At 44.1% G+C, this 25,514-nt stretch overlaps 1 protein-coding gene across 3 annotated transcripts in view; it reads left to right on the top strand.

Moving 5' to 3' along the window:
• CA6 (carbonic anhydrase 6) overlaps window positions 1–24,762 on the top strand; it is a 44,048-nt gene extending 19,286 nt beyond the window's left edge. For 2 of the 3 annotated variants that reach the window (XM_087446867.1, XM_087446868.1), the window contains 6 exons: window positions 5,197–5,345; window positions 6,038–6,130; window positions 9,307–9,376; window positions 12,958–13,115; window positions 15,583–15,706; window positions 24,422–24,762. In XM_087446867.1, the coding sequence (XP_087302993.1) occupies window positions 5,197–5,345; window positions 6,038–6,130; window positions 9,307–9,376; window positions 12,958–13,115; window positions 15,583–15,706; window positions 24,422–24,480 (653 nt within the window). In that variant the 3' untranslated portion in view covers window positions 24,481–24,762. Of the gene's footprint in view, window positions 1–5,196; window positions 5,346–6,037; window positions 6,131–9,306; window positions 9,377–12,957; window positions 13,116–15,582; window positions 15,707–17,633; window positions 19,293–24,421 lie in introns of those variants that run through there. The other variant, XM_004425549.3, reaches the window with a different exon arrangement.
• The last annotated feature ends 752 nt before the right edge of the window (window positions 24,763–25,514 follow it).

Genomic DNA, 25,514 nt, shown 5'->3' with positions numbered 1-25,514 from the left:
GACCTTCCTCATAGAGGACTGTGCTGGCATTTCTGGAGGCCAGAAGCTTGTTCCTTTAGGGTCCCCAACCCACCCTACAGCATCTTAAACATATTAGAATGCACTCACAGCTCACATTATTAATATTTTTTGATGTATTTTGAAAGATTTTTATAATTTAGCTTTTGAGATTATTTGGCTATATTCTTTACAATTGCCTATACCTTTCCAGCAAGCTCTGAGCACATTCAAGAATTCTACTGAAGGGAAAAAAAAAAGTGCTAATCTACAAATTTTCAAATCTAATGAAATTTTGATCAATACTGTTTAACAAAAAAGTTGACATGATGTAACTAAACATTTATTAATTTTGATCTTACAGGGTTTTTTTTTATATCTTGGAACCTAGGATATATATATATTTATATGTGTATGTTTAGTAGACTTCATTTTTTAGAGCAGTTTTAGCAGTCATAGCAAAATTGAGCGAAAAGTACAGAGATTTCTCGTATACCTCCTGCCCCACTACATGCATAGCCTCCCACATTATCAACATCACTCACCTGAGTGGTACACTTTTTACCAAGGATGAACCTACATTGACACATCATAATCACCCAAAGTCCATAGTTTACCTTAGGGTTCACTCTTGGTGTTGGACAGTCTATGGGTTTGGACAAGTGTATAATGACGTGTATTCATCATTATAAGAGCATACAGAGTATTTGCACTGTCCTAATTATCCTCTGTACTCTGCCTGTTCATCCCTTCCCACCCCCTAAACCCCTAGCAACCACTGATCTTTTCACTGTCTCCATAGTTTTACCTTTTCCAGAATGTCATATAGCTGGAATCATACAGTATGCAGCCTTTCACATTGGCTTCTTTCACTTAGTAATATGCATTTAAGATTCCTCCATGTCTTTTCATGACTTGACTGCTCATTTCTTTTTAGTGTTGAATAATATTCCATTGCCTGGATGTACCACAGTTTATTTATCCATTCACCCACTAAAAGACATCTTGGCTGCTTCCAAGTTTCAGCAATTATGAATACAGCTGCTATAAACATCCATGTGCAGATTTTTGTGTGGACATAAGTTTTCAACTCCATTCGGTAAATACCAAGGAACGTGATTGCTGGATTGTGTGGTAAAAGTATGTTTAATTTTGTAAGAAACTGCCAAACGGTCTCCCAAAGTGGCTGCACCACGTTGCGTTCCACCAGCAATGAATGCGAGTCCCTTTTGCTCCACACCCTCCCCAGCCTTTGATGGTGTCAGTGCTCCGGATTTTGGCCATTGTCATAGGTGTGTAGTTGTATCTCACTGTTGTTTTAATTTGCATTTCCCTGATGACATACGATATGGAGCATCTTTTCAAAGGCTTATTTTCCATCTGTATATCTTGTAGGATGAGGTGTCTGTTAAGGTCTTTGGCCCATTTTTTAATTGGGTTGTTTGTTTTTTTATTGTTGAGTTTTAAGAGTTCTTTGTATATTTTGGATAGCAGTTCCTTATCAGATGTATCTTTTGCGAGTATTTTCTCCCAGTCTGTGGCTTGTCTTCTAAATTCTCTTGATATTGTCTTTTGCAGAACAGAAGTTTTTAATTTTAATGAAGTCCAGCTTATCAATTATTTCTTTCATGGATTGTGTCTTTGATGTATCTAAAAGGCATCAACATACCCAAGGTCATCTAGGTTTTCTCTTATGTTATCTCTTAGGAATTTTATAGTTTTGCATTTTACATTTAGGTCTGTGATCCATTTTGAGTTACTTTTGGGGAAGGGTGTAAGGTCTGTGTCTAGATTCATTTTTTTGCACGTGGATGTCCAGTTGTGCCAGCATTGTTTGTTGAAGAGACTCCATTGTATTGCCTTTGCTCCTTTGTTAAAGTTGAGTGTATTTATGGGGGTCTATTTCTGGGCTCTCTATTCTGTTCCATTGATCTATTTTCTATTCTTTCACCAATACCACACTGCCTTGATTACTATTAGTTAAGTCTTGAAGTTGGGTAAGATCAGTCCTCCAAATTGGTTTTTCACCTTCAACATTGTGTTGGCTATTCTGGGTCTTTTGCCTCTCCGTATAAACTTCAGAATCAGTTTGTTGATAGCCACAAAATAACTTGTTGGGATTTTGATTGGGATTGCATTGAATCTATAGATCAAGTTGAGAAGAACTGACATCTTGACTATATCAAATCTTCTTATCCAGGAACATGGAATATCTCAACATTCATTTAGTTTTTCTTTGATTTCTTTCATCACAGTTTTGTAGTTTTCCTCATATAGATCTTGTACATGTTTTGTTAGATTTATACGTAGATATTTTTGGGGTTCTAATGTAAATGGTATTTTGTTTTTAATTTCAAATTCTACTTTATATTTTTATGTGCCCCAATTTTTATTACTAGATTCAACAGACATAAAATTACATTTCAATAAGAAGAAATTGAAAACACACTTGGATGTTGAGACAAATTTAAATTGCTACAAAAGTTTCTAAAACTTTTTCTCAATTTCTCTATTTTGTTGTAGGCTAGTAACAGTTGGTGGACCAGTAATTATTTTTTAATATATATATTTTTTCATTTCCCAAACTACATATTCATAGGCTCCAGGAAAGCTTAAAGGCCTGAGGTACTGGGCTTCTAGTGTTCAGTGGGAAAAACAACACTGTTCTCTTAACAGGTGCTATCAGCAACTTTGTTAGGCTCCTTGAAAGGAGGGACGATCTCTCATTCATCTTTCTATTCTGGAACATAGATTAGATGCATTTGAGGGGAAAAGACTCGTACATGAAAGGATAAATCCCCAAATAGATGCCCATGAGTGATGCAGGATTCTGAGCAGGTTTTGATTTTTGAAGGCTGTAGGAGCAAGCTGGTTTTGTCTTTTTTTTTTTTTAAAGATTTTATTTATTTATTTATTTTCCCCCCAAAGCCCCAGTAGATAGTTGTATGTCATAGCTGTACATCCTTCTAGCTGCTGCATGTGGGACACGGACTCAGCATGGCCGGAGAAGCGGTGTGTCGGTGCGCGCCTGGGTTCCGAACCCCGGGCCGCCAGCAGCGGAGCGCACGCACCTAACCGCTAAGCCACGGGGCCGGCCCTTGTCTTTTTTTTTTTAACTTTTATTTTGAGATAGTTTTAGACTAGAAAAATTGCAAAATAGTAAGAGAATTCCCATATACCCTTCTCCCACTTCCCTTAATAGTAACATCTTACAACCATACTACGTTGATATGGTTAACTGCTCTGTAGACCTCATTTGAATTTCATCCCTTTCCCATTAATGTCCTTTGTCTGGTCCGAGATCTCATCTAGGATGCCACGTTGCATTAAGTCATCGTATCTCCTTAGTCTCCTCCATTTGGGGGCAGTTCCTCAGTTTTTCTTTGACTTTGACAACCTTGACACTTTGCTGTTGTTTCTTGAGCACAGAAAATGCTCAGATCACGTGGATTTTTTGGTTTGATAAGAACTTGGTTAAATTAGTTTCAAACAAGGGGGAGGACCTTCTTCTGGAAATTACATCAATTTTCAGAATCTGGAAGGTTCAGCAGGTTGATTTTTGGAGACAGATATTTGGCCTCGCCTTTTCGAAAGCACAGAGACAAGCTCAGAATTGTTACCATTTTTCAATCTGGCCTGTGCAGTCCTGTTGATAAAACTTGAGAATTGAGACATTCTGTCTGCAGGTAATTGTGTTGTGGGGAAACGTGCTTGTCAGGATCTCTGGTTTTGCTCATGTGGTGCTATCTGTCAATTTAGAAAGCTCTGGCCTGGTCCTCAGCTCTCCATTCTCTTGGCACAGATGACTGCACATCTCCTTCTAAAGGCTCTTCCGTTTTTTTCACACGAGCATTGATTTGGAGGCTGGCCACATTTTAAACACTAATACAAAGCACCTGTTCTGCCAAAGGGCATGTTAAAATCTTTGAGGCCGGATTCCTGCCTTACAGCATATTACGTTATGAATTTAATCACAGCTCCCTGCTGCTTTAGACAATTGGGAAGGGAAGAAGGGGACATTTGACAGATATCAAATACCTAATATTTGCTCTTTAAGAAAACTTACTTGTTTATAATCATCTTTGAAGACTTTAAATAGACTTTGCTAACAGGTCAGATGCCACCTGTCCCTTTGCAAGTCCTAAATTGTATCCTCAGAGGTATTTTTCTTAGTCACTCTCTGATGTCACTCTCCATAACTTTCTTTTGTCTGGCTAATTCCAAAATATCGAGATTACTCTAAGGCCTGCGCCAGTGAAATGAACTACTGCAGTTGTGTGACTGGAGACTTCTCTGTAGGAAGTCTGTAGGGCCTGAGGCAGGAGAAAGCTGGAAGAGTGATCCATTTTCTCCTCAGCAAGAACTTAACATTTGAATACGTCCATTGATAATCACATCAGATTAAACCCCTAGCCGAGAGTCCGTGTGTTCCCTCACTTGCTGCGGAATCTGGTCTCTTGTCTTCTGAAGACAAGTTGAGGCCTGTAATGGTGACATCCCGTCCTGTCTACACCCAGTTCTGGCCCAGCTCTGCCCCGACTCGTGAACCGTGTGACTCTGATAAGTCTTTCCACCTCCCTGGGTTGGCTTCTTTGTCCATAAAATGAAAGCGTTGAAGCTCCACTGGAAGGCTCCCTTACAGAGAGTGGAGTGGGTTGTTAGTTGGGCTAGTTCTAGAAGGCTACGTGGGCTGAGGATTTTAACCACGTCACAAAGAAGATAACCTCAACTTGGCCTTACAAACAGTACTCACTCTGGGGAGTAAAAGTAATTAAAATTGTCCCAAGAGGCCCCGCTTCTTAATCCTACATCATGGGCAAATTCCAAAATTAGCCAGATGTGGAGAGTGCAATTCTGGTTTCCACACCCATTGGCCATATCTTTTCAGGGCATCCCCCTTTCCAACAAGCTGGATCTGCCACCTCGTGGTGGCGCCCCTGACCTTCTGTTTCTGGTGGGACTGTGTGTGTGCGTGGGAGAGGCACCTGCCCCACCCAGCTTACTCAGTGCCTGGTCCTCATCCTGTCCTGTGCCAGTCGCTTCCTCCCCACTGGAAACCCTGCTCATGGCATTCTAAGCCAGTCTATAGGACCAGCTTGCCCCCCAGAGTGGGCAGGTGACGAGGGAAGCTGCCTAACCAGTAGGCCTGACCCATCCACACTCACTTGCCCTACTCTCTGCCCCCGTCTTCTCTTCCAGTGCAGATCAGCCTGCCCCACACCATGTACATGACGGCCCCTGATGGCACCAAGTACATAGCGGAGCAGATGCACTTCCACTGGGGCGGCGCGTCCTCGGAGATCAGTGGCTCTGAGCACACCATTGACGGGATCAGATATGCGACTGAGGTACCTTGGGGACCCTGACCAGGTCCTCTTTCCTTCAAACCCCATAGTCACTTTTTTTTTTATTAAAACAGCCAAAAAGACTTTGTGCAATGGTGACAGTCAAGTCACCCTGAGGTTGAGTTTATTTTTTATTCATTCACAACTATTCACTGATCACTGCCATGTGCTGGGGCTTCAGGCCGAGTTCCCGCCCTCCCAGAAGTCACAGTGAGGCAGGAGTTTATAGCCTACACAGTGGGGCAAGCCCTCTTCAGTTTCAGCTGGATTTCTATGTGTTAGATTTTCTGGGTTCCCTCTCTTGCTTAGATCTGTCCTTAGGGTGACCACAGGTATATAGTGGTTTATAGGGGCAAGGGGGGTTCATGCCCACACTACAGAGACCTCAGGAGAACTCAGTGGCCTCCCTCTAGATTCTGCCAGCATGTCTGCCTGGAGGGAGGTGGGGTCAGGGAAATGCCCTTGAATTGCCATCTTTCCAGAATCCCACTTGTGCTTTTTCCATTCTTGGAGAACTTTCTGGTCTTGATAGTTCTCCTAGCCTAGATGGAAGGAGATGGAGGTCAGAGTTGTTTGTGGAAGACAGTCTGAGGCCTGGATGGAACATTTTTCCTTCTTTTCTTCCTTTCCTGAAAACCTGAAGCATTTGAAGTCTGTATCAACTGCCCCTGACTTACTCTTTCTTGCTCCCACAGATTCACGTTGTTCACTACAATTCTAAATACGAGAGCTATGATATAGCCCAGAATGAACCAGATGGTTTGGCTGTGCTGGCAGCCCTCACTGAGGTAGGCTGAAACTATGCATGTGAAGTTATAGGTTGGTGTCCAAACAAGGTGTTAAGTATAAATGAAAGCTCTTCCTTCCTGTCCCTCCTCATCTGTTCCTGAGCTCGCAATTCTTGGAAACACTGACTCAATGGAAGATATACCCTTTATCCAGCCCTTGCTCACAGTCACCTTGTTCCTTCTGTGTTATCAACCTCTAGGACCTTGGATAACTTGCACAAGCTACTTAAAACAGCTGGGATCACCGAGGGTTGACTGGATATAAACTGGTCTGAGGGCAAGGGGAAGCCTGCAACCTGCCAGACAAAGGCAACACCTCTGCCATTCTAAGAAAGTCTGGAGGGTGGGACTTATGGGTAGGTAGGAAGAAGTGGTCAGTGAATCCACTCCCTCCCAAAACAAGTATTAAATTGGATAAAATTGCCACAAACAACTATATCAGTGCTCTGGGAATGGACCAAAGGCAAATAATGATTAAGGCATTTATTTGTGAGAAATGGCTAGAATTTTGAGTAAGAATAATGGGAGTCTGTGGACTTCTTGCCTGGGGATGTTCCCATCTCCACCACCTAACATGGTCAGCAATGTAGGTTTATCAGGGCAGAGTGGACAGGAAAACCAGCAGCTTCACTGCCTGTCTTGAGGAACTGTCTTGATTTGGGATGTAAATTGAAAACCAGGCCCAGGGGCACTGTCAGTAAAAGTAGCAAACTTGACATAAAAGACAGAAAACAAAGAGAGAAAACGTGAGCTCTGATAGTCTGAGGTTGCAGTCCCAATGGGGCGAGTGGCAAGTGGCAGACCAATGAGAAATTTAACAGCAAGATCCTGGAAATGAGAAGGCCACAGCGGGCTATGTAAACTTCCCAAGAGGTGGAAAGTAAAAGCTGAGGCCGAGTTGACAACTGGCCAAATTTTGATCCATCAGCTGAGGGTGTAAATCTCATGGGGTTGAGGGGTTTAAGCACAACCTCTGCTAAAATCATTGGCTGACCACAAATTTATGCTGACCCTAGGTGGTCTCTAGGAATCCAGGCTAAAAAATAAAACAAAGACTTAAGAACTGAGCAGAGACATCAGTTTTTGCACACTGCTGGGGAGACATATCCTGCGGATAAAGTCCAGCCAAGTTCCTAAACAGACATACGAACAAGAAAATCCCTCAGGACAATTTTAAAAAATCATAATTCAGATCTGCTACTATGTATTATATAAAATGTCCAGTTTTCAACAAAAAGTTGGGCATACAAAGAAATAGGAAAATATCCATATTTAGGAGAAAATAAAACAGTCAATAGAAACTGACTCTGAGTGGACCCAGAGTGATTTAGCAGACAGTACCTTAGAAACAACTATCATAAATATGTTCAAAGAATGAAAAGAAACTGTTAAAAGAATTAAAGGAAAATATGATGACAATGATTCAAAAAAGGAAATCTCAATAGAGAAACAGAAACAATAAAAATGCACCAAAATGGAAAGTCGAGAGTTGAAAAATAGAAGGAACAAGATGAAAAATACACTACATGGGCTCAAAGCATATTTGAAGCAGCAGAAGAAAGAATCAGTGCATTTGAATATAGAGCAAAGAAATTATTCAATCTGAAGAACAAAGAAAAAAGATTGAAGAAAAATGAACAGAGCCTTAGACTCATGGGGACAAGATCACACATCCTGAAATATATGTAATGGGAGTCCCAGAAGGAGAGGAGAGAGAGAAAGTGGCAGAAAAAATGTTGAAGAAACAATGGCCAAAATTTCCCAAATTTGATGAAAAACATTCCTTTACCAGTCCAAGAAACTCAACAAACCCGAAGTCTGATAAACACCTAGGCACATCAAAGGCAAACTGCTGAAAGCAACAAGAGAAAAAGGATTCATTACACGTAGGGGAATGACAGTACAATTAATGGCTGACTTCTCATTAGAAACAAGTCATCAGAAGGCAGTGGAATGACTGTGAACTAGAAATTCTACATCCAACTAAACCACCCTTCAAAAATGAGGCAAAATAAAGACATTCCCAGATAAAAAAAAAACCAAGATAATTGCTAGCAGATGTGTCTTAGAAGAAATATTAAAGGAAGTCCTTCTGGCTGAAAGGAAATGATACCAGATGGTAACTCAAATGCACAGAAAGAATTGAAGAGTGCTGGAAATGGTAACTATAGAAGACTATATTCATGTATTTTTGGTCTTTTCTTCTTTTAATTTCTTTAAGAAAATCCCATAAGATTGTTTAAAGCAGTAATGATACCACTGTGTTGTTGGGTTTATAATGTATGTAGATGTAATAGATAAGAAAAATAGAAGAAAGAGTAGGGAAGAAATAGAGCTATACTGGAGCAACGTTGCTATATTTTCCTGGAATTAGGTTAACATTAACCTGATGTAGATTGTGATAAGTTAAGTTGTATATTGTAATCACTAGAGCACCAGTAATAACTGAAAGTGATTAAATGGTACACTAAAAGTATTTGTTAAACACAGAAGGTGGAACAGAGGAACAAAAAAGACGTGAGACATTTAGAAAACAAATAACAAATGGCACTCATGGATCTCAGAAATCTGAATTTATACCCAGGGGAAAAAGAATTGGATCGACACCACTGATGGAGAAGAACCATTGAAAGTAGACCTTTTTCACCAAAAGCAACTTTTCTGACTTTGAAAAAGTCAACCCTCAGACAAAAAATAAAGAGCAATGTGGCAGTGGGCAGAATTGAGCAGTTTTGCCTAGAACATCTGGCTCTCTTCTGCTCAGTCAAAAGTCCTGAGGATGAAGAAGTTAGTGCATGAGACCAAGCCCCCTCAACCCAATGAATCCGACTGTGGCTGACACTGCCCCAAACAGGGTCACTGGGGATATTTTAACAGTGACATTTAGCCATTCCCTGAGGGCATCCCCAGTCACCACGGAGAAGCTCTTTTCCCTGGAAGCTGCCAAAATGCTTCAGATTTCGTCTCCCTAGAAGAGACTGGTGAGCCCAGGCAGTTGGTGGCAAAGAACAGCCAGATTGTCTCCCCAACACAACTGGGGCATGGATGGGCCGCCACCTCCTTGCCCTTGTGGCTCTGCCCAATCAGCCAGAACACCAAACCGCTGGATTAGTGGAGACAGTGCTGGACGGACGTCCCTTATCCTTTCGGTTAACTTCTCTGGGTTTCTCCTACAGGTCAGTGATTACGCTGAGAACACTTATTACAGCAAGTTCATGTCCCACTTGGATGAGATCAGATATGCAGGTAAGGGAAGCCAACAGCAACTGCAGGAGGGCAGAGGAATGAGCATGAGTGTGAGGTGGGACAGGAGGGCAGGGAAGGCTGACGCTGGTGAGGAAGGTGGCAGATAAGCCCTGCTGGGAGAGCACACCCCTCTCTGCGCAAGGTCTCTTGTTCCAGCAATTTCTGCTGTTGGCTCAGGCTGTGAACACCTCTGAGAAACCTGTTTGTAAACTCGACCTGTTGATTCCCACGACTGGAACTTCTGGATGGCCAGAGTTCCACTAACTAGGGATAGCTTCACTTAAGTGACTCTCACCTCTGGCCCCAGCTAGCAGTGACGATCCTGGTCACTAGAGAGAGACGTTCTTAGCTTCAACTGAGAAGACTCTCAAGAGTGAAGCCTCTCATCAACGCGCCTAGACACGAAGACACAGGGGGCTGTTCTCCCATCTCTCTGCTCTCAGAAGGCAGAGTTCTTGTCTGAGTGATTGGCCACTCCCATGGCCAACCCTTGACCTTGAGCACCATCCACGTCAACTGTGAAGCCTTGGTTTTGTGCATCCCCCTCTGGCCACATCTCCCAGACTCCAGCTCCCTGACATCAGTCCTCGCCCCTCCAGCAATTCTCCCCACCTCCATTCAATGGCCTCCACGTTCTCACTACTAGTCATGCCTCAGGCCTTTCATCTCTCTTTACCTAGCTGAGGTTCCACTGGCCATCATTCTGACACTTCCAGGCAAATGACCTCCATGCCCTTGCCCCTCCATCCTTCCCCAAGCTCACCTGGCAAAGCCCCAGACTGACTCCCACCTACTCAGAGCCTGTAACCACATGACTGAATGTGGCTGGACAGAAACACACAGACATCTAACTGGTATTATTTTTATTCATAGCTACAAATATGAATAGGTACTAACACTGCCCAGAAATCCTGAAAAGCAAACTCTGGGCGTTTGCTTTTCTCCTCTCCGAAATAACTACTTCACACTTTTGCCTGTCTCCTGAAGCCCCTGCGCCTTGGCCCCAGCTTCGCCCTTGGAGCAGATGCCTTGCCTCCTACTTCATTGAGAAGGTAGTCGGAAACTCACTCATCTTCTGAACCCACCTGCACCTGACCAAACTCCATGTCCCTTCCTCTGTTACAATGGGTGAAATATCTCTGCTCTTGTCCAAGACCACCGTCCATGTGAGCACCGACCCCTACGTCCCCATTCTCAGGGCCTGGTCTCCTGCTGGTCTCTCCCCTCTCTCTTGCACCATTGATTTCTTACCCTTCATCAGATCATGCTGCTCAGCACACAATTCTGTGCTCTAACACCTCCCACCTCAAAAGACAAATGAAAGTATCTCTTGACCCCACCATTACCCCATCTTCCACCGCATTTTCAGCTCCCCTTGAAAGAATTGTCTAACAGTCCTGTTCTCTTTTCTCACTCACCCTAAGCCGGTCCCACCACTCCATTGAGCCTTCAAGGTCACCCCTGTTGTCAGATCTCCTGGCCACTTTTCTCCTCTTCTCTTAACTGACCTTGAAACATCCATCCATTACAGCCGGCTCTCATTCTCGCCACGCCTCAACCCCTGCCCCCACCCCCAGCTCTGCTCTCTTCTTCTGGCTCCTGCCCTAATGTTGGAGAGTGCCACGACTCTGTCTTCCCTCATTCAGTCCCACGGCCTGAAGTGCCATTCCTAGACTGTGGAACCCAAAAATCTAAATCTGGTCCTCCATGTAGGGATGGCATCGGGCAGGACAGGTGAGGCAAAGTAGACGTAAGAACCGCCTGGGTAATTTACTGACCATGAACAAAGCCAGCGGGAGAAACCACAGGCCTGTGGTATAACTAAGACATTTCCTCAAATTCACCAACCTCAGACATTTTATTTCTACAACTGACCCTGACGCATTTCCTTCTCCACTTCAATAAATTCCTCTTCTGATCAATCCTGCCCACAACACTAGCCTCTTTCTCTGAACTTGGGATTTGTTTATCTAACTGTTGACTTGATATTGCCATATGGATATAAAACTTTACATGGCCTATGCTTAACTATATTCCCTTCCCCTTCCAGGCTTGTCACTAAACTGACTTTCTCATCCCTGCAACAATTGTCATTATCCATCCCATTGTTTAAGCCAAAAATCCTGGAATCATTCTTTTTTTTTTTTTTTTTTTTAAAGATTTTATTTATTTATTTTCTTTCCCCCCAAAGCCCCAGTAGATAGTTGTATGTCATAGCTGCACATCCTTCTAGTTGCTGTATGTGGGACTCGGCCTCAGCATGGCCGGAGAAGCGGCGCCTCGGTGCACACCCGGGATCCGAACCCGGGCCACCAGCAGCAGAGCGCAAGCACTTAACCGCCAAGCCACGGGGCCGGCCCCCTGGAATCATTCTTGATTTTCTCTTTCCATTACCCCCCACATCCAAACCATCAGCAGCTCCTGTTGTTTTCCCTCCCTGCATTCATTTCTTTTGGATATATACCTAGAAATGGAATTGCTGGATATATGGTCATTCTATGTTTAATTTTTTAAGGCACCACCATATTGTTTTCCAGCGGCTGCACCATGGTTCTGGAATTCTTGACTCACTTAAATATATTAGAGTTATGAAATTAAATCTATGCAATGGAGCCCTTTAGAAGGTTATACCTTGAAATCTTTCCAATGACAATAAAGCTTAGAAATCTTTTGCCTACTTATGGGATTATACACTACTAGACTTCATGGCCTTGGTTAAACAAGCGTATTTAAATTCATATCAAAATGATGTCCTCTTTGCCATTAAAAAATGCAAAAGCACTCAGGGAAAGTGAAGCAAAATTCAACTCCACTCCACGTTGCTTTGACAGTCTCATGATCTGCTCAGGGGCCCAGTGTCATTGATGTGAACAAAAGAGGAATTCTCTAGATGCAGCAATGGGTGCAGGTGCTGTGGAGGCTTCAGACACCCTGCAGAAGTCCCTCTCCCTACACCCCACCTGTGGCTGAGCTTGGTTCCCAACGGGCGTGGCAGGAGGAGCTCAGGAAAGGAGGCCTGCCCCTGGACCCCCACTTGGTTCTGATTCTGCCTTTTTAATCTTGATCCAACCATTTCTAAATCAGCCCAAACCAAAGAATTTTGTTCTTTCTTTGAGAGCACTTACACAGAAGCCCCTAGGAGTCATGATTAATTCTTTTATTTATCATAAAACATATACTCTGCCTAACAATGATGATGATGATGATGACACTTACACTCATGAGTATTTCCTCTGTGCCAATTCGAAGCCAGCACTTTATAAACACATCCACCTGTACCCTTACAGCAATCCTACTGAATATTCCCTTCTTACAGATGAGGGAGCAGCCTTAGAGGAGTGAGCACTCAGCCAGGGCCACTCAGCCAGCAGGAGGTATCTGAGTGGGTCTCTCCCCAAAGTCTTTGCTCTTAACCCCTTCCAGGGAGCAGCAAACGGGAGAATTGTTTCCCAATGATCAGCTTCTATGTTCTTCTGCTTAAATCAGGAGATTCGAACTGGTGGTGAGGTCTGAGCCTGAGCTGTCCTCCCAAGGGGCAGCAGTGGTCCCTAACATCCTTTATCTCTTGTCCGCTCCATTAGGACAAAGCACAGTTCTGAGTGGCCTTGACGTTAAGGACATGCTACCTACGAACCTCCACTACTACTACAGCTACCAGGGGTCACTCACCACTCCTCCCTGTACCGAGAATGTCCACTGGTTCGTGCTGGCAGATCATGTCAAGCTCTCCGAGGCACAGGTAATGCATGGCCTCGCTTCACCAAAGTCTCCCCTTTCAACTGCTTGGTTAACAAGAGTGCTCCCCCAAATCTCACCTAATGCCAGCACCTGGGCTCCTATGGTGTTTTCCATGCACAAGGCTGCTGTGCCTCACCTATATTGCCATGGGCAATCCTACTAGTGCTGTGGCAGAGATAGGAAAACAGGCATCAGGGAATGCAAGAAACTTACAGTTGATGCAGCAAAAGGATTAGAGCCTGATCCAAGTCTTAGGAGAAAGGTTGCATAGTGAAGGTAAATATTTACTGAGTACGGCTCTCGCCAGGCACTTTTCTAGGCCTTTGACATACAAAATCCCTGTCCTCCTGGAGCTTACGTTTTAACTTTAGACATGGCTTTATGCAAGAAGAGTGGCTTCATATTTAGCTCTTACCATGCTAAAATGCCTGTAGGTTGGAGGAGAAGAGCTGTATCAGTCATCTTTCGTCTTCCAGCATACCACGAGCACATAATATATGTTTGTTGAGTTGAATGAAGGACAAATGTTACTGGGGTTGCAAAGCAAAGCTGACATTTCCTTTTGGGTGATGTTCTTCCTCAGAAACGAATATTTCTTTTTCTTAAACTTTTCATTTCCCTACTCCAGGAAAAGTTGGAAAGACCCTTATTCAAGGATACCCACACATAAAAATGTTGCCAACCAGGTTGGAAGTGTCCCTAGATGCCTAACAGAAGCAAATGTAAATTACCTCTGAAAAAACGCACCTTAAATCCAGATCTAGGAGAATTTCCACAAATAAAGTTACCTGAAATGAGCTCAATTAAAGAAAAAAATGGAGAAAGACACTACCTATGAGTGAGTGTCAGCAGAATCAGACCTACAAAATTTCAGATAGTGGAATTATAAGACAATTAATATAAAATAAGAATGTTTAGGGCCGGCCCTGTGGCTTGGCGGTTAAGTGCGCGCGCTGCGATGCTGGCAGCCCGGGTTCGGATCCCGGGTGCGCATCGAGGCACCACTTCTCCGTTCATCCTGAGGCCGAGTCCCGCATACAGCAACTAGAAGGATGTGCAGCTACGACATACAACTATCCACTGGGGCTTTGGGGGGAAAAAATAAAATAAATAAAATCTTTAAAAAAATTTAAAAAAAAAAAAAAAAAAAAAAAAGAATGTTTAATATGTATAAAGAAAGTATAAAATGTATAATTTAACATATTTAGTATGTTTAATATGAGTTTTAAATATGAGGAAAGAACAAAAATGATGGGGCCTGCCTGGTGGTGTAGTGGTTAAGTTCACGTGCTCTGCTTCAGTGGCCTGGGCTTCACTGGTTCACATCCTGGGCGTGGACCTATGCACCGTTCATCAAGCCATTCTGAGGCGGCATCCCACATAGAGCAACTAGAAGGATGTACAACTATGACATACAACTATCTACTGGGGCTTTGGGGAGAAAAAAGGAAAGAGGAAGAAGATTGGCAACAAGTGTTAGCTCAGGGCCAATCTTCCTCAAAAGAAAAAGGTATAAAAATGACCAAGTAGACTTGATTTCTAGAAATGAAAAGATAGTAACAGAAATTAAAAACCCAATGAATGGGTTTAATAGCATGTTAGACACAGTTCAAGAAAGAATTAGGAAACTGGAAGACAGAGCTGAGAAATTATCTAAAATGCAGCACACACAGAAAAGGAGATGGAAATATGAAAAAGAAGTATAGAGACAGAGAAAATATACTGGAAAGGTCTAACAAATGTCTATTTGAAATTCTAGAAGGAGAAGGGAGGTAGCATAGACAAGAGGCATGATTTGAGAAATATTGGCTGACAATTTTCCAAAGGAGATAAAAGATACCAAGTCATATATTCAGGAAGCCCAATGAGTCAATGTTAAGTACAAAGAAACCTACACTAAACACATCACAGTGAAACCACAAAATATCAAAGACAAAGAAAAGATTTAAAAGTCAGCCAGAGAGAAAAAGCAGATTATCATGAAAGGAGTACTATTAGACTGAGAGTTGATTCAACACAGCAACAATAAATGTCAGAAAGCAGTGGAATCTTATTTTCATATTCCATGATTCTCATTCATTTCATGCTGAGAGAAATGAATAGCCAAGCTAGAATTGTCCATGCAGCAAAAATGTCTTTTAAGGATGTAGACAAAATATAGACATTTTCAGGAAAACAAAAATCGAGTTTGCCACTTGATATATCTCTGTTGACTTCTTTCTCTCCTTTATACTGGTAACCAAATACTCATAGGGAAAGATTGAAAGAGATTGTTGGAAGAATGAATAGTGGATAAATGGATGCTATGCCTGCCATATAGCACCTAGAACCTCCTTTGGACTTGAGATCTTCTCACAACTGCTTTATCAGGGTTATATAAACCCAAGCTCTAGTTCAATTGCTAACTAAACTCTTTTAAATCACTCGGTGTCTCTTCTCTTCCATAATTCACTTCATGTTGCCTGCAGATTTTGAAGCTAGAGAACTCTTTATTGGATCATCAGAACAAGACCCTCAACAATGGTTACCGCAGTACCCAGGCCCTGAATGACAGAGTGGTGGAAACCAACTTCATGTATCTCTCTAATCAGGGTGAGTGAGATCAACTCTTGTTTATTCTTTGCAATTTGTTGACTTCTGTTTTCTTCCTTCTCTGGGTGGACCCATCTCTTCTGGCAATAGTAAGGGAAGGACAGTCATCTAAATAGCAGGAGGCTCAGATGGGCCAATCTGTACAGGGCATGGGCAAAGGGGATGACTCATTCTCTCAGTCTATGCAGTGATGTAGAACAGAGGAGACAATGAGGAAGAGTAGCTACAGGATTTATTACCTACCTGGTCTTGGCCAGAGACAGTAGGAGAAGCAAGATGGCAGCAACATCCAGATGCTTCATAAGAGTGTAGGCTCAAGGTAACCTCATCAAACCCAACTCAGATTATTTCCTCCACACCTTTATCTTGGTCTGTTTTACAAGCCCATCCCCAACTCTTCCTATACGTTCCCCCAAGGTGGGGTTAACTAGACCATACATTGTTTACTGGATTTTCTTGGGGATCAAGCCCCAGATACCAGGATACTGGAAGTAGGCATAAGCAGTCCAGCTTCTCCCGGACCCTCTAATCCATTGGGTCAGGCTTCAACTATGTTCTTGGCTCACCTCATTTCTGTGGTTGCAAGAATATAAATATCCTGCAATCTTCCCATCTTTATTTTGTCTGCTTCTCTGTAAAGCTGTGGTGAACTATACACATTCCCTGAATTCATTGTCTTTACAATCTGTTTCTATTAACCATTCCTGATACCTTTACATCCTCTAATACAATAGAATTGGTCTCCAATCAATATTACCCTGCCTTTATAAGTATCTTTCCAGATTTTAAATCTCCGTACATACACACACCCCCCTCCCAATGAAGGCCTGTTTGTGATTTTCTCCTCATCGTTCCTTCCTGGTTCCTTTATTGTTATTCCTTGCATCAGTTTGCGCCTCCAATACAATGCTAACAGAGGAAAAATGACACCAGCTAGAATTCCCATTTCCTCATATTATACTATATATGATATTAAGAGTAACAATTCCTTTTTCCAAAGGGTGGCATCCTCCTAAGCAGGTCCAATTGCTCAGAGGCTGACCAAAGGGAGCTTAGACCCACTGATCAGTCTCCTTGTTCTAATTTTGCCATGTTCTCTGGTTTTCCCTATAAAATTTTACACTATTCTTGCAAGAGGCACAAACAGATTGTATAGTTTCCCATATATCACATGCTCTTTCCATGGGGGTGGCCATTCCAGTTTATCCTCATGAGGGAGCTCAGATGGTCTAGATACCCACTTCTTAGACCAAGATGTGCCACGTAGTGGTTTGCCTGTGTGTCCGTTGTGGCCCCCTCTTCTGAGACTCGCTGTTCAGAATTATCACTTCAACAGCCGGTAGGTAGTAAGAGGGCTTCTTCCCTCACCTCCAACTGGGGATCCACATCGCGGCCTGCCTTTGCTGACAATAGAACAGACAACTGGGCATCATCTTGCTCCACCTGCCCTCAGGCCCAGACTTCTACGTAGCAGCGATTGTCTCCAGTCAACCCAGTTGTATGGCCCACGTGATCTCTAATAACTCTATAGAATTCCACCCCAGATGGGTTAATGTGATCAAACCCCCAATGAGGAATGACCCGAGAAACCAAAGTCAGTTGGAAAAACAAGACCTCTTACAATTTATTTTATAGAAAATACCCCCTAAGGTAAGGGCTACTGAGCATCGCATGAGAAACCAAGGTTCAAGGGTGGAACCACTTTCGACACATCATCCCTGGAGTTCTGGCAACTTTCAAGCCTAAATTCAGACATAGCTATGATGCTTGAAGCCAATGGGATGGGAACATGGAGGGCATCCTAAGGAATCAAAAATACTTCCCTAAAGGACATGTGTGGAGAGTGGCATCTGGCTGTCCCACAGAATCTGTTTTCATGAGGACCTCCAGAGTTCTGACCTTTTCCTATTAACTCTTCTTTTTATAGAGTCTGTTCTAGGCTCTGAACTCCAGTCTTACCTAAGCAAGATCAACAATAACCTTGAATACTTTAGAAGATTAATTGAACAGAAGAAGGGGAAGAGAAAGAGCAAATATTAACGAGCTTGAAGCATGAGCTAGGACAGGAAGTGGCTGCCCCCCTGAGCCCACGCCCTGCCCTGTCGCCAATAAATCCTTTGTCCAGATGGCTATACTCCCCCTGAAGCACCTGTTGAATTTCTGACTACACCAAGGGGAAACCATCATCCATGAAAGGAAGTGAGAGGGTTTAAATGTATGAGAAGAGAAATGTATGAGTTAGAAAACACCAGTGGAAATTGACTGGAATAGAAATTTAAAAGGCTAACTCCTCTCCTTTTTTTTCTTTTTTTTGTAAGGCAGATCAGCCCTGAGCTAACATCCATGCTAATCCTCCTCTTTTTGCTGAGGAAGACCGGCTCTGAGCTAACATCTATTGCCAATCCTCCTTCTTTTTTTTTCCCCAAAGTCCCAGTAGATAGTTGTATGTCATAGTTGCACATTCTTCTAGTTGCTGTATGTGGGACGCAGCCTCAGCATGGCCGGAGAAGCAGTGCGTCGGTGCGCGCCCAAGATCCGAACCCTGGGCCAGCAGTAGTGGAGCGTGTGCACTTAACCGCTAAGCCACGGGGCCAGCCCAAACTCCTCTCCTTTCAAATCATGCACGTTGATCTTCCTAAACTATAAACCAGCCCAAACTTCCCTGTAGCATTTAGATGTAATGAACAACTTTGGAAATTTGTCATTAAAATTTTTTTCTGAGCCAGCCCTGTCGGCCTAGCGGTTAAAGTTCAGCGCACTCTGCTCTGGTGGCCGAGGTTCAGTTCCTGGACGCGGACCACAGCACTCATCTGTCAGTAGCCATGCTTTGGTGGCGGCTCACATAGAAGAACTAAAAGGACTCACAACCAGAATACACAACTGTGTACTGGGGCTTTGGGAAGGGGGAAAAAAAAGAGGAAGATTGGCAACAGAAAAAAAAAATTTCTCTTTTCTATTCCTTTGTCCCACTTAACATCCCTTTTTTTTGCCCTACCCCAAGGGACCCAAGTGATGGGATAGAGATCAAAGTGGGAGGGATTTCCAGGACCAAGATTAAGGAAAAGGAAAGAGATTCTTTCATCGGGAACTTGTTGATGGGGAGGTTTGCAGCAGTGATCATGTCCTGTGAGTGCAGGGAGAGGTGGCGGGGGGAGAGCTCCCTGCAGATCTCCTATGGTGCCTGGGCCTTCTTGCCACCAGACCTGGGATCAAGTGCTAGTTCTACCACTGACTAGCCGTGTGGGATAGTAAAATAATCTGTCTTTTAGAGCTGTGGTTTGATTAAATGAGACAAGGTTGGGGGCCGGCCGGGTGGCGTAGTGGTTAATTCCTGAGCTCTGCTTTGCCGGCCTGGAGTTCACGGGTTTGAATCCCAGGGGCGGACCTACGCACCGCTTGTCAGGCCATGCTGTGGCAGGCGTCCCACATATAAAGTAGAGGAAGATGGGCACGGATGTTAGCCTGGCGCCCATACTAGGCTAAGTACTGGGGTACAGAGATGGGGAGGGACGTTTCCTATGCTTGGAGCTCAAGTCTGGTGAACAGGACAGACATTTAAATAACCAATCTCCCTCCCATGGGGAGAACAACTGTGTAAAACCTCCACAGAGGAGCTGTGCTGGCCTGGGTTTGGAAGGCTGCGAAGGAGCTCACCTGGCGAGCCAAGCGGGGGAGGGGCGGGGCACTGCAGGCTGAGGGAATAGCACGCGCTGATGGGAAAACAGGGGACGTGAGAGTAGGTTGGTGTGACCAGAGGACCAGGTTCAAGGGAGCTGGCAGGGAAAGGGGGGTGCAGCTGGGGGAGGTTAGGCTTCCCTGGTACCTTCTGTGCCACTAAAGGGCGTTGCATTTCATCTGTGGGTGACGGGCAGCTCTGGCAGGGTTTTCAGCAAGGTAACGACATGATGACATAAGATTCATTCTTTCAACCAGAAATGAGAGTCTATGATGAACTGGAGATGACACAGGGAACAGTACAGCCAAGCAGCTTACATTCCTCTGGGGCGAGAGACACTATAAACAAGTAAACGAAGACGTAAACAAACAGGATTACACACGCCTGTTTGTGCTTGCAAACAAGGGGAAAAGGAACCAAAAATTAACTGTAATAGTTACCTAAAAGAAGGAGACAGGGGAAAGGGTGGAGGATGGGGCTGGAAGATGGACTTATCTGGATACACCCAGTTTGGCAGTTTTGACTTTGGAACCTTGGATTTCACATAATTATAAAACAAAATTAAAAGATTTTTAAAAAATCCCTAAAATTTAGCTTAAAATGCAAAAACATAGTAAAATGATTGAACAATTGTACATTGAGTTGGGAGCATACACAGACAGAGATGAACGTTTCCAAGTTATTTTATTTTTTTATTTTATTTTTTTTCCCCAAAGCCCCAGTAGATAGTTGTATGTCATAGTTGCACAGCCTTCTAGCTGCTGTATGTGGGACGCAGCCTCAGCATGGCCGGAGAAGTGGTGCGTCGGTGTGTGCCCGGGATCCGAACCCGGGCCACCAGTAGCGGAGCGCGCGCACTTAACTGCTAAGCCACGGGGCCGGCCCCCAAGTTATTTTAAAAGCAGTATTTTTACTCACACCTAGTGGGTATGTCCTAAGCACAAGAAGAAGTGCAAAGAAATCCTCAACCATCCACAGGAGTCTTGTCAGGAATAATACTGGTATCGTTATTTTGAAGCTATGTGTGTGTAATTACTATATATTACTTATATACATAAATAATTATGCTTATGTCCTTAGTAAGAAGATTTTCAGCATAAGAAAACAGAGATCCAAATATAACATCAAAAAAGCTAAGTAAAAACCCTATAATCGTAACTCTGAACTAGAAATATCAGTATGAATTTATAAATTCTTTTTCTATTTCTAAGAAGCACATGTTTCCTAGCTCTGTCCACGTTTCAGGTCTGGAAACAACGGTGCCCCCGAGGCAATGAACACCCTTCTACCCAGACAGCAGTCTCTCAATTCTCCTTCCCGCCATGAGGAAGCAGGGCTCCTAGGAGAAGTGGCCCCTTCCAGATCTGGGGCAAGGACATACAAGTGAGCCTGGGATATCTTTTTAGGCCAGAAAACAAGAAATCCATCTAAGACCACTGGAGTCATGCCCCAAAGACACAGGGGCCATCTTGAAGGGGCTCCTGGGACAGCTTAAGCATCGAAAAGAATAATATCAGAAAGAGAATAATAACTGCAGTAGATTGAAACATATCAAATACATAGAAATACATGAGCTCATAATGGTACTAAAAAAATGAAAGAAAGCTCATTGGTCAACTTGGGAAGTTGCTAGGGAAACCATTTACTATTTTGTAAATTGGCAAATAGAAGGGAGAATCAAGTACGTGTCCTGCCTTTCCTGTCCAAACTGTATTTCAGAGTAATCTCACAGTTGGTCGTATTAGTTTCCTGGGGCTGGTGTAGCAACTCACCACAAACTGCGTGGCTTAAAGGAAGAGAAATGTATTTTTTCACAGCGCTGGAAGCCATAAATCTGAAATCAAGGTGTTGGCAGGGCTAGGCTCCCTCCAAATCCTCCTTCCTGGCTTCTTCCAGCTTCTGGTGGCTCCAGGCCTCCCCGGGCTTGTGGCTGCATCGCTCCAATCTTTGGAGTGGATGGAGTGGAGTGGAAAATTCTCTCTTTTCACATCACCTTCTCCTCTTCATGTCTGTGTCCACCTGTCTTTCTCTTATAAACTTGTCATTGGATTTAGGGCTCACCCAGTTAATCCAGGACAATCTCATCTCAAAAATCCTTAACTTAATTACATCTGCAAAGATCCTTTTTTCAAATAAGTTCACATTCACAGTTTCTGGGTGGACATATCTTTTTGGAGGGCCGCCATTCTACCCACTACAGCTGGTGAACGGAAGTTCTTTTTGGAGCAATTCTAGCTAGTAAATTCAAAAGGAATCATTTTGCAACCTAAATGAAATAATGGACCCAGATGATGATCATCATTGGTTCCTAACACCAGTAGACGGAAGATCAATGGGGTCTTTACACAATGGGCGGACTAGGCTGACCACCTTTAGAGACGCTAAGCAGTGCTAACATTCCTTGACGTGGAACAAGCTGGCATTTTGTGCCTTTTGGAGTACAAAGCACTGCCAATGAAGACTAGTTGCAAAAGAGAATTTTTTTCTGAACCTGAATCTAATTAAGCCTTTAGCTCCAATGAGTAGTTTTCAGGAAATTCAAGGGATAGAAGAACACGTATTCACCAAGAAGATATAAGCTCCGTGAGGAGTCTTTTTCACAATGAACTCCAAGTACCTAAGAAGAGTATTCGGCACATAAAGGTGCTCAATGAGAATGTGCTGAATGAATGAATCCAGATTGCATAAAGAAATTCTAAAAATCAACAAGAACAGAACTAGCAACCCAAGAGAAAAATCATAGAAAGGGAAGAACTGATGATTTACAGGAGAGTAAATGGGAATGATCAATAGATAAGTGAAAAGTCTCCATTTCACTGGCAATTAAGATCATGAAAATTAAAACCACAATGAGATACCATTTCACACCCCCAAATCGGCAAAAACTTTGAAGTCTGACAATACCAAGCACTGCTGAGGATGTGGAGCAGTCTTCCTGCACTGCCAGTGGGAACGTCAGCTGCACCAACCACTGTGAACACCGTTGGGTAACACTGCGTAGATGGGACACGTGCACATCCCACAACCCAGAAACTCCACTCCCAGCTACTTACCTTAGAGAAACTTGCATACATGCATGACACTAAAACGTTCACAACAGCATTACTTGTAATTGAGAACATGGGAAACAACCTAAATGTCTGTCGAGAGGATAATGTAAAATAACCATACTAGGTAGTAGTAAAGAATGAAGGAACCAGAACTACACAAACCCACATGGTAGAAATTCACAAGTATGATGTTGAGCATCGAAAGCAAGCAGCAGGAAAAATCTATAGTGTAATATTATTTTAAAAAGCTGAATAGTAACAAAATAATTATAAAAATATATAGTTTTAAGGTGGCATAATACATAGTAAAGGTGATTCACAAGAAAAACCAAATTCAAAATAGTGGCTGCATCTATTACAGGGAGAGAGGGAGGGGAGCGCAGGGCCTTCGATTGTGTCTGTGATGACTTACTGCTTAAAGTGGGTGCTGGATCCATAGGTGTTCATTACTTTTTAGTAATTACTATTTATTTCTTTAAAAATATGAATCTGATTGCATCACTTTCATACTCAAAACCCTCCAATGGTTTTCCATTGCACTGTGAATACATTTCAGAGCCCTAATTGTGGTCTACATCATTTGGCCCCTGAATGCTTCCTGGGCACATCTGTTACCACTCTCCCTTTTGCTCCCTGAGCTCCAGCCATATTGTTCTTCAGATATACCAAATATGTTGCAGCCTCAGGGCCTTTGCACATGCTGTTCTCGCTGCACTGAATGTAGGGCACAGGCTTCTACTCTTTCTTGCTATGATTCTCCACACACATCACCACGAAAGCCACCAGACTACCTTCTGTTTTACCGTAGAGATTGACAATGAGCTGAGATGACCCTGCTTTCTCAGGTAATGTTGTGGTGGGCCGCGTCTTCACCGTTTTGCCCTGAACTGTGATCCCAGGGCTGGGACCGTTGCTGTGTGATCCTATTCAGGGCAGGCTCATCTGTGGATTGGGGGAAGAGGTTGCAGAATGGCTCTAGAAAGGATGTGTCGTGTAGGAGGGAGAGACTGTCATCCCAAGTAGAATCATGGTGATCTCCAGAATCCTCTCCAGTGAATTCCTGGGCTGGGTGAGCCCCCTGCTCACTGCCACCTCCCTGGGCACCGGCAGATTCAGACACTGGCTGGCACAGGAGCACAGCTCCAAGCGCAGGGAGCCAGGCTGGCAGGGCGCTGGGATGAGCCAGGTGGGAGTCAGGTTCTGCGAGGATTCAGCTTCCAGCGACGTTTTAATTACTACAAGTGCACTCACATTTACGCTGTACTTCACAAGTTGCTGCAAGTTCCCATGGGCCTCCTCTCATCTTGAGCCTCACAGCAGTGCCATGAGGTGAGGACTCTGCTTCCCAAATTAGAGATGGGGAAGCTGAGGCCCAGAGTTCCCCAGGGATAGGACTGGGATTTGAACTCAGCTCTTGGACTCTAAGTCTTTCCACTGTCCTGGGACACCTCCCTTCGGGGTGGGGAGGAGGGCCAGACAGTGCTCCACCGATCCGACCAAGGGGTCCGAAAAAGCATCACCATCAGCATTTACGAAACTACGTGGACAAAAAGCCTGAGTTTCTTTTTCTTTTGGCTTAACATGCCAGAAATGTATCCTCGCCCAGTTCTGGAGGTCAGAAGTCCACAGCCAAGGTGTCGGCAGGGCCGCGTTCCCTCTGCGGTCTCCAGGGAAGGCTCCTTCTCTCCTCTTTCAGCTCCTGAGCGCTCCAGGCGTTCCTCGGCTCCATGTCTCTGCCTCTGTCTTCACATGGCTTTTTTCCTCAAGAGCCCGAGTTTCTGAAGCAGCACCTCTCATCCTGGGCAGACTGTTATTTCCCCCTGCACTTCGTACCCGTGAGCACACTTATTCCGATATTTTCAGTTCACAGGTGTTCATTAGCGCTAAGTGTGGTTCTGTCACCGACTAGGGGCCTGGAGAAACTCAAAGGCGGGTTTGGAAGCAATTACCTGTTTTTCTAAGTTGTTTCTTTTCCTTTTGTATGTTAAGGAGATGTAACCAGCAGCCATCCTGAAACTGACCAAGAGAGAAACTCAAGGGAGAAATAACCACCAACGTCCTGAAACTGACTGAGCCTCACCACAAGAGCTGTGCCCATGACCTTTGCCTTATTTTTAATAAGGCAAGATGTCTCCAGGAGTAGCTTAGGCCTCATTGCGTGGAAGCATGTTCTCCAACTGAGCCTGTGCAAGTGAATACCTGCCTCTCCCTTTTGAATATTCATTCCCCAATCAAATAAAATTTCCTGCTTCCCTTTTCTCGGGACGGCATGACTTTGGAAATGATTCCTCATGGCCTCCTATTTGCAGCAAATACACTTTACTTTGTGAGACAACTTCCACTGGTGCAGAGTCTTATTTAACTCACCCAGAGGCAAGTCCACTTGGTTCGGTAACAGTTCTTCACCCAGGACCCAGGGCTGGGGAGGGAGCTTGAGGAAGGCTGTTCTCTGGAAAGGGGGCTGCAGCCAGGAAGCCACCGCTGTGACCAGAAACTCATTCGCACCGTGAGTGTTTTCTGAGGCCTCGCCACGCCCAGGGCCACTAGGGCAGGCTCCCTGCTCCTGGAGGTCATGGTGGTGGGCAGGAGGCAGGGGCCCCTGTTCTGGCCATGTGAGCCTGTGGGGGTCAGGAGCTTGCTGGGCATGGAGGCTGGAATGGCAGGAGCTGGGGCAGGTGGGGAGGCAGGAGTGAGTCAAGGGCCTGAGAAGGAGAACTGTCTCTTTAGGGAGGTATCCCCAGCTGCCGAGTCCCGGCCACCCTGCCCACCAGTCTGGCTCAGAGGTTTGGCCTCCATCACTGTCCAGAGCCTGCCAGGGGCCCCTGGGGGAGTGGAGACCTGGGGCCTGCTACTGTCCTCCTCTGCCTTGGAGACAGTGGAAATGAAAGGAAGAGAGTCCCCCCACTGGGAGGGACGATGAAGACAGGTACTCAGGAAGGTGACCGAAGAAGTGACTGTCCAACCTGCAACACTTCAGGGAAAAAAATTTCTCTTTTGTAAGTTTTTAAAAGTTTTAGTAAATTTTAGTTCATTATGCTTGCTCAGTTTTGAAGCAAAAACTTGGAAATTTTGTAAATATCTA

This window comes from Ceratotherium simum, chromosome 22, assembly GCF_057802395.1.
Source record: "Ceratotherium simum simum isolate JZ-2026a chromosome 22, ASM5780239v1, whole genome shotgun sequence".
Lineage (NCBI taxonomy): Eukaryota > Metazoa > Chordata > Mammalia > Perissodactyla > Rhinocerotidae > Ceratotherium > Ceratotherium simum.
Note: the sequence above shows the minus strand (reverse complement) of the source record. Positions and strands in the feature narration are given on the sequence as shown.